A 9,836-nucleotide genomic window follows, 5' to 3' on the forward strand; every position below is an offset into this window, starting at 1 on the left:
AGAGAGAGAGGGAGAGAGAGAGTGTGTGTGTGTGAAGAACGCTGATGAGATATGAAATAACCAGTAGCCAATTGAATAAGCTACCCTTTTGGATTTGTATATTTGTAAATCTGACTCTGTGCCTCACCAACCATGAACCTCACCGCACGTCACTGCCCTAATATGACTGTTGAACTTAAGATCAGTCTACTGTTTTTCTGTATCTCTTTAGTACAGAGGTGTCCAAACTATGGCTCATGGTCAAATTTTAATTAGCTCTCTGCAAAATCTAAATATATAGTCATTATGTTTTTTATTATAGTAAAATGGAATATGGCCTACTCATAAAACTTGTGCTTGACTGTATTGTGCTTCTTAGTTTTAACACTGGATGGAGCTACTGTCTTGAAAAAGGAAACTTCTCCACACAACAAGATTAACTAAAGCAGGGGTAGGCAACCCTGGTCCTGGAGAGCCACTATCCTGCATGTTTTACTTGTTTTCCTGCTCCAGCACTCCTGATTCAGTGCTTAAATTACCTCTTCATGTTCTGCAGAAGCCTGTTAATGACACACTTATTCAAATCAGGTGTGTTGGAGCAGGGAAACAAGTAAACATGCAGGATAGTGGCTCTCCAGGACCAGGGTTGTCCTTTAGTTTTTTTCTTTAGTTCCCTGAACTAAAGAAAAATATTGCTGTGGGAAACCAGAAATGGCAGAACCAAAGAAATACAAGATAGCCAGTGATTGCACAAAATTTAAGATGTGAAAACTTCTTCACAGAAGTCAAGGTAAAGTGTGTTTGTTTGATTTGCAAATGGCAGCTAAGCCTTTTAACAACATTTTTTCCCCCCACTAGAAAACACAAGAAAATGCCACAATTGCCATCTATGAGATTACTAAACTCATTGTTTAGATGGTGGCTTCATAAAACAATGCTTCACTAAAGTTGCAGGAATAGTGTGCTTTGTCATTATTGCGCAGGAATGAAGCACTAAAGATAAACAGGCAAAACCCAACCCAGAGCAGTTCTAGGCATTTTGGTGTGTGCTAAGCTGTGGTTACCTTCGTGAATCAGGTTTTCTTCAAAAGTTAATTATTTGTAGAGGCAGTTCCAATTATTACTTGGCTTTAAATTGTTTCTTATTCTCTGAATGGTTTTGACTCATAGCCTGTTTAAAGGTTCAGAAATGTTTTTCTTTATTTTTTATTTACCCCCCCCCCCCCTTCCTTTTTTGTTAATCAAGGCAGCAGTGCAGCAGATCTCTGAATTTTGCTGAACTTTTCTTAGCTTGTTTTTAAAAGATGCAAATACCATCAGATCTCAGGAGGCTGTAAATACTTAACGTTAACTGTGCATTGCAAACTATGCTGGTCTTTGAAAACCAGACTTTTTGCTCTGGCAATTGTTTCCATAAGTACAGTAGTGGTTTTCTGTAATTGCTGCATAGTACCTCATATAAGTGTGGGCAAATTTGATAACAGTTTTGCATCAAACCTTTGAGTAACTGCTGTCTATCTACCCCGAGTGTGTGGCTGCAAGATGATAACAGACCACAGACCTCACCCCCAATCACCCAATCATCCGTCCACAGACAAAAAGAAGCAAAGACCAGCACCATGGTGGTTCACCTCATCTAAGAGCATGTAGACCAAAATAATCAACTTAAACAAAGTTGTTTTAACTCTGGTCTTTGTATTCTAATAGTAAAACACAGAAACAAAAAACTAAAGCGCAAAACACAAAACAAAACATAAAATTAAGGAACAAGTCTTCCTTTTTTTCCCTTTTTCTCTTGAGTAGCCGTAGTACTTCACTACAATCAAAAGCTTTGCCCCCTATTTTATCAGTAAAAATATTTTTATTTGGCAGCATCATTCACAAAATAGATGCGTAGAAAAGACTCCAAGAAGGTCAGAAAGGCTTTTATTGTCAGACAAAAAGAATAAACATCTCCAGAAATACTTTTCTACTAAAGCAAAAAACATCCCATATATTTATCTATATTTAATCTACAAAAATACAACTTCTACTTTGGAAACATGATTTTCTAAAGTATTAGTTGTTGCAGATATGATTTTTGTTAAATGATTGTGTGAAGCAGACTGGCCTAATATAAATCAAATTACAGAGGAAGAAAACAGTAAAAATAATACTATTTTTTTCTCACTGCTAAAAGCTGTTCTACATGTCAACTGGGGAAAAAAAACTTAATGGGAATAATAGGTTTGAATATCCAACAAAACCCAAAATACACTGTGTGGGAAAACTATGAAAGTAACATTTATTTGAAGGAGGCAAGGACATGACGCCCTTTGAGGGGCTGCGGAGGACGGAAGTTGTCCACCATGCTACATGGAGATTCTCCTTCTCCAGTGAAGAGGAGGCTGCGGAACTTGGCCATCTAAACATAAGGACAATAAAGGTAAAGAAGAAAAGATAGTTAAGGCCAGATTTCATTAAAATAAGTCATATTAGCAGAACAAGGTCATTTTCTACATCTACGACCACTAAAGGAGCAGAGAAAAATTACTACTGAAAAGCTGCTCCAGCTGAAAATTTAGAGCTTTAATGTAAGCAGTCTACTGCTGACAAAGTAAGCTGGTCCAATATCCTCAAGGTCATTGCCTTGTGATTAAGCTTGAACTTAGCACCAGTAAAAAAAACCTTTACATATTGACTCTAGCTCTGCTCTGACAATGACCTTTTATATTTAATTTTAGTAATTAATTTAATTTTTCTGCAGGTTAATTTGTTTGTGTAGCATGATAACCACCTGTGCAGGGCTCACACTTATTGGCTCCCTAAGAACAATCCATGTGACACTTTCCAGGAGAGGTGGAGTAGTCAAGGAGCCTTCATAGGTCCAGAAATCCAGAGAATGAGGAAGAAGAGTCTTTGCATCAAAGTTCGAGAAGGTGGTTTGCTTTCCCTACAGGTATCAGGACATGAGACAGAAAAGTTCAAGGAAGGGAAAAGCAAATGAAAAGCATGACAACTGAGTTATCAGTTCCTTGAACTTACCAAGAGCTTATCATTTCATAACATACTCTATGCAAATTATCAAATTATAATAGGAACTGAATTGACTAAAATGGATTTTAATCTGGACCTGAGTTAGACTTGTTTTTTTTCCCTTTGTATAGTGCCCTGAGATGACTTTTGTTGTGAACTGGTGCCATATAATTTAAATGAATTGAATTGAACCAAGAGCACATTTGGGCACATTTGAATTTTGCAAAGCTTTGTTTTATATAATCTTTTACATTTGTTTGTACCTTGGACTTACCTTGGTTTTAATGGAATCCAACGCATCCAAAACTTTCTGAAGCCGGGGGTTGGCAGCACCAATCTGAATGAAAACATCAAACATAATGTAAGTTTCTTTATTTCCTTCAAATGCAGAGTTAATAATTATTCCTGACAAACTTAAAAGATGATGACCTTCATCACCTCACCCATCCTGTTCTGCTTAGTAGAATAAAGCCTTGTCCACACAGGAACTTTTTTTTCTAAAACAAGTTTTTAAATTTTTTTCTGTGTAAACGCAGTACTATTTATAGAAATGTCTTCATTCACAGGGAAACAAAAAATAAAAATGCTGTAGTAACTATGCCAGGCCCGAATGTGGTGCTGCTACAAAAATCCCCTTCAGAAACAGGAAACAAACAATAAAGCATGTTAAGCTTAAACATTGGGTAGGGACCATAGTATATATTATGATGTCTATGATTCAAACTGTAAACACAAAGAGAAGAAAAAAGGATGAGGATAACGAATACAAGAGTAAGAACTAAGTCCTTTTTTTGGATTGACAACAAAGTGGAATTTCTACTTTGCGTCACATAAAACTACAAGAACACAAAGTGAAGGACAGTGTTGACAGTCATGTTAGACCAAGTACAAGGACATAATAGACAGTTTTGAAACTTAGTATGAAGTTAGGGACGTCTGGAGGAAAGGGTTTTCCCCACAGACGTATCCTCACTTGTTCAAGGAAGCATAATAGGTCCTCTTTAGGTCCTTTTTTTTGTAGATCAGTTTTGCAATGTTTGTTTTCTAGTATTGTTGACAGAAAATGTTCAATAAGGCAATAATTTTTTTTTAAATTTATAAAATTATTTTGTGTTCAGATTATCTGGTGTATTCATTTTGCTCTGCTCTATTTAAGTCTGTTATAGTTAATCAGCCTTTTCTGTTCATTGAAGTAATACAGTGAACAAAGGTTTGCTGTAGTTGAGAAAGTAGCATCTGCTGCACAAACATAAGCATGTGATCTGTTGTTACTATTGATATGTTGAACCTACACCTAGCACCATAGGTTAGGTTAGAAGTTGGTCGATTACATAATTTTCAAGAGTTTTCTATTTGACTGTCAAAATCACAAGGGTAGCATTTCAAGATTGTCTCACTCTAGAACCTGATTTGCAAAAATACTGTTTAAGGGGTTCCTTAATTGCCTTTTTGTGTGGACAAGCCTGAAACAATTAAAAGCTTTTTACGTATTCACAAAAAAACGGTCCTGTGTTGAACAGACCTCAGACTAATTTGATGGTGGGATGGATCACCAATTACTCACCTTGAGGAAGACCCCAATTACAGCAAGTCCATCAGGCTTATCAGCAGCCTCTGCAAAGCTGGGATATTTGTTATTCCAATGCACCAGGTGAAGCTAATGTGAAGAGATGAGGAAACTGTTATCCAGGGCTGAAAAGTTTCCAGAACTGAATGGACATTTTAAGGATTCTTTTGAATGTATACAACTTACAATTTAAAAAGAATACTGCAACATCCCCAATTGTTAGGACCTTCTAATAATCTTATTCCCAACTTTAGTACCTCACAAGGGAACTTCATGCCGTTGACATAGTGCTCAGAGCCTTTATCATCACTGCTTCCCCAGTGGAAATGAAACTGTCTGAAACGGTATGTTCCAGACAGAGGACCCCCGGTAAGAACTGGGTAAAAAAACAACAGATATTAGCCATTGTCTCCTTCAATTTTAGGTTTTACATCATCTTCATATATTTCTAAGGTTAAGTTGTCTAAGATATATTCTGACATAGATCCTCCCTGTGACTGCTGCAATACTCCTCACGTGATCTGGTCCTGCCCAGAACCCATTGGCCTATAAAGCAGTATTTTATGTTGTCTGCCATAGCAAAATATGATGTGAAGCCTGATTTATTGTTGTATGTATTTTTAGTTGCTTATGTGCTCCGTACCTTCAGTGGTCACACTGCCAAAGTAACAAGTTCCATTACCTTATGAACATAAAGACTAATCTTATTGAAATGGAAGCAAGAGTAATCAGCTGCTTGTAACATGCTAAGGGACATTATGCAGCATCTTAAATTGAAAAGGATCAAATATACCGTGCAGGGATCTACAGCTAAACTTTATATAATCTGGCAACTCTTTATTGAATATATTGAAAAGTCACAGAATGACTTTGAAGGAATATTCTGGGGATCTTTAAGTGTTTTTCTGCAAAATAGTTATCAACAGTTAGTACCTTATCAGCCATGACATTAGTCAAGGAGCACAGAGAATAAAGAAAAGGACAGAAATCTTTGTCCAGGCTAAGCCAAAGGCTAACTGAACAAAGGATCATTTTACATTTGTTTTTCAGGCTTTTCAAACAAATCTTTATCAAAAATGATATGGCAGTGTGAAAGAACACTACATTAGCTAATATTAAACCTCTACACTTTTGCATAATTCTGCTTGCTTAGTTTGTTGCTGATTTCACAACCAAACAATATCCATGTTGTTGCACAAATGTGTGCGGAATACAGGCTATTACTGTATATGATGATGGTGCTGATGCTACTGAATTTATCAATTTTTATTTCAATTCAGTTTATTTATATAGTGCCAAGTCACAACAAAAGTCATCTCAGGGGTAAAATAAATAAATATCAGTCAGCTAGGAGTTGAGTAAATGGACTGCACTTAAATATTGCCTTTCTAGCCAGTCAAAGCACTTCACAGTACAATCTGTGACCTCATTTACCCATCCATGAACACATTTATACTTCACTGAATCTCTACAAAGCCATTCTAAATAAATCATTTTATAGAGACTAATCAGTTCTTTTCTTCTCTTGCCCAGGGACACTTTGACATGTGACTCCTGCCAGGAATCGAACTTCCAACTCTCACATTAGAGGACAACTACTCTAACCACTGATCCACAGCTACCGAATTGACTAGATTTCATGATCAGGTGGACTGATTCATTCATCAGGATGTATTGGATGTACATCTACATCTGATTAACTGTCGACATAAATCTGAGTCAAGATGGCCACCACAGCTAATTAATCTTAGCAAACACGCACACACACAAAAACCCGGTCATAACTCCTTTAAATTTAATTGAGCTAAAGCATGGTGTGGTAGCAGTTGAGTGAGATGGCAACCCCTGAAGAGGGAACAGCTGAAAGAAGAAAAAGTAGCATAGAGTCATTCTTAATTTATACTCAACTGATTGCATGAGATTTTTACTTAAAATTTTCCCATGAACTATTCGAGTCAACTATATTTGTCTGTAAGTAAAATATCATATAAATCAGAACAAATTTTAAAAAATATTTCCAAAAATAATCATAAGATATACATGTAGCTGAATAACGTTTTGGTTTATTTAATTTGGGCTGTGGGCGAGTTGACACTGTTTCAATGGGGGTTTGGGTGGGTAACAGAGGAGAAGCAGCGAAGAGGTGTGTAAGACAATAACTCTGCTTCCTGGACTGGACCCTGGGTTGTCAATCATTTGGACGACTAACAAAAATGGCTGGATTCCTAGAAAGAAGAGCAGCTTCACCCAAAGAGGGATGGATGCCATCTACAGACATCTAGGCTACATTGTCCCCCGCCTCTCACACAGTGACTGTTGGAGATGGGTACCAGCTCCCCGTGACCAGGAAAGGAGAAGCGAGTAAAAGAAGATGTGTACTAGAATGTAAAACTGTTTAAAAGTTAGATAAATCCAGTAAATCAAAAGATTCTGCAAGCAAACAAATTAATCCAGCTACCAGCAGGCAAAACAGGAAATGACACAAAAACAAAATAGGGCTGTATCAAAAGATGATTAACTAATTTCAATAATGACATATTTTTCTAAAACCCAAAATAAGACAACAGCAAGATAAAACTCCTGAAATTCAGCTCTGGATTTTGGTTTTGGTGTGCCACCCTAAAAGTATCGGTGGCCCCCATCTGTGGCCCACCCTTTTCTAGAGGCGCTCCTGCAAATCATTGAACTCAGATAGTGGTGGGTGGGATTTTTTTTCTCCCTTATTACATTTGGCGTTTCTGTCACAATTCTCATTTAACTTTAAACATTTTGAAAGATTATGTTTTAGTTACTAATTACCATTTAAAAAATATATTTTACAAATATTTGGTTATGTTTGTAAAATAAAAAGTGTGTCTGTGCTTGGCTGACACACGCCTGTAGACCTCCAGATAAAAGAAAAAAAAAACAGGACTGATAAGAAATAACTGACCATTTACATCATCAAACACTCTTATCTGGGTTAGTTCACACAGCAAGGGTAGAGATATAACCGACAAAGTTCAAGATGTTTACATCGGTAAAAAATATAAAACTGAAAGCAATTCTTTAATAAAAGTCAGAATATTGGTTCTAGTGTTTCTCTTTAATTCACTAGGTACTGATATGTTACATTTGAATATGTATAATATGATCAAAAATAAAATATTTCATGGTTGATAATAAATGTGTTATATAGTTTTAGCAAAAACACAACCATGAAACTATAAAACTTGACACAAAGATTTAAAAAAACAGCAAGGATTTCGTATAATTTTTTTAATTTTTTTTTTCTTGATTTTCTTGTGCAAAGTAAGTCAACAAGAACTGTGATGTGTGTGTGTGTGTGTGTCTAAATGGGGGTATTCTCTACTTACGGGAGCTGTCTGTGTCGTCCACAAAGTCCACCTGGAAGGAATGCCCATTGTTGAGAATTCCCTTGGCATTGGAGGGGTCATACCTGAGCTTCAGGGGCTTCAGAGACGGGTCATACTGGGCCTCCTTTGTGACAATGTTGATAGGAGACTGTTTGGGCCCATTTGCAATCTGGAAATTCTCAGCCCATTTGTCGGGCCCTACAAACATAACATTAAATAAATTATTCAACTGGTTTACATAATTTGAAAACAAGACAAATGTGTTACAAAGAGTCAAAGGTGTTCAGTATATTGTTTCATTTCTGTTCAGCAGAAAAACACAAGGAGAAGGATAAATAAAAAAGTGATTAATTGCCTTTTTATATAAGCTGCATACAAAAACAAAGAGTGAGGAGAGTCAAATTTAACAGCCTTCTCAAGTAAAGCTGTTGAACTTTGGTTACATGAGTAAAATATATATTTATATAACTTGCATGTGATCATAAAATTTTAAATAGTTTTCTTTCTCTGAAAAGTTGCATTTCTACATTAACTCACCTGTAAATAATGTTCCAGTTTAATATCTGCTGTAAGTTAAATTCTGTTTGTTTTTTAACTCCCAGATAGGAAAAAACAAAAAACAAACAAAAAAAACATGATTTCACCTGTTGAAAGGTCTCAGCTGTAAGAGTTTGTTGGTAGTGAATTGAATAAATAATAAAGTTGTGAGTGAAGAATATTAGATAAGTTTTAATATAGTCTCTGCTGTAAGTTAATTCACTTCAGAGCGGCAGAAAGAAATTAGTAGATTATTATGGGTTGCAAGGTCTGAGGTCCTTACCATTGGACAGTCCGTACCCCCATCCGTGAGACATGGCTGCTTCTGTATGCTTTGATGGTTCTAGAGAAAATAATCCACGTCAAACAGAGGACACACAAAAAATGATCGTCCTGTGACGCCTGCCAGCCTGTCTCTGTCCTCACACTGATAGGCTGTCTCAGTTCTCCCACTGATGGACATGTGTTGCTGGCAGATTCCTCGAAGCGCTATACAGTCAGAAGTAGGACTGTCTGGCAGCCAACCAGTGATGCAATGGTTGTTGTATCTTCTCTATTTCTCTTAACTTCTGGTTACCAAACATGTATCGGCAGATTGTCAAAAAAATTAAAAAGTACAAATGTTTGTGTCTTGGCAGAAATGCTTGAGTCCCTGGTGTGAGTCGCCAAGAATATCTATTGTATATCCCTAACAGCATCTTGAACTGCTTTCTGTTCTTGCACAAGAAGTTTTTTGTAACACTCCAAGATTTACTGCCATGATTTTAGTTCATGCTTTTATTTTTGTATTATGAATATTTGTTCAGAGAACTTTCTGAACAGGAACTAATATATGGAATGTTGGTTCGCTGGGACGCTTAAGAGTGATGCACTCTGTGAAGCATGAGCAGGATAAGTGGCAACCGGAAAGACCAATTTAAGTTAAAGTAATTTATTGAATGCTGGAAAGTAGTTACAAGGACCTCATTTCTACCTCCAAATAAGGGTCAGCCAGTAAGGTATGTTTCTATGTTATGTATCATTTTATTTCTTTATTGTATTATTTGCATTATCTCATTGAAGTTTATGTTGTATTTTAGTTCGACGGTGGTTTAAGATTGGCTCCAAGGTGGTGTTGTACCAAGACAACTGTAAGCTTTGACATACTACATTAAAACCAACTTCATACCATCAGTACAAGAACTCTTATTGACGTTAAGAAGAGGTAGAAGTCAGACCAAGGCTCTTATGGCAATATCTGGAGGTCCACATTCTCTTTTCATTTATTGACAGCCCTCCCTGACCTTTTTTATCTGGATGCTGCAGCTCATGGAATAGCTGTTTGAAATAATTTGTTAAATGGAGCTCCACCCTCAGACTCATCTAATAATCCATCCATTTTC

General features: G+C 36.6%; 1 protein-coding gene across 1 annotated transcript; it reads right to left on the reverse strand.

Annotated features, from left to right (window-relative positions):
* Nucleotides 1-1,883: 1,883 nt before the first annotated feature.
* Nucleotides 1,884-8,878, reverse strand: cahz (carbonic anhydrase). The gene is made up of 7 exons (XM_017404293.3): nt 8,738-8,878; nt 7,918-8,115; nt 4,819-4,937; nt 4,559-4,651; nt 3,269-3,331; nt 2,756-2,911; nt 1,884-2,383 (listed from the first exon to the last, which is right to left on the reverse strand). The coding sequence occupies exons 1-7, from the start codon at nt 8,769-8,771 to the stop codon at nt 2,264-2,266; spliced, it is 783 nt and encodes a 260-aa protein (XP_017259782.1). The 5' UTR covers nt 8,772-8,878; the 3' UTR covers nt 1,884-2,263.
* Between the last annotated feature and the right edge of the window lie 958 nt (nt 8,879-9,836).

The sequence above is a fragment of the Kryptolebias marmoratus genome, linkage group LG20 (assembly GCF_001649575.2).
Source record: "Kryptolebias marmoratus isolate JLee-2015 linkage group LG20, ASM164957v2, whole genome shotgun sequence".
Taxonomy (NCBI): domain Eukaryota; kingdom Metazoa; phylum Chordata; class Actinopteri; order Cyprinodontiformes; family Rivulidae; genus Kryptolebias; species Kryptolebias marmoratus.

Bases quoted from the DNA above. Each gene is read 5' to 3' on its own strand.
- cahz (XM_017404293.3), bottom strand. From the start codon at position 8,771: ATGTCTCACGGATGGGGGTACGGACTGTCCAATG. The intron at 8,116-8,737 runs GTAAGGACCTCA...TTATGTTTGTAG, and splicing joins GGGGTACGGACTGTCCAATG to GGCCCGACAAATGGGCTGAG. The intron at 4,652-4,818 runs GTACTAAAGTTG...TCTTCACATTAG, and splicing joins GCATGAAGTTCCCTTGTGAG to CTTCACCTGGTGCATTGGAA.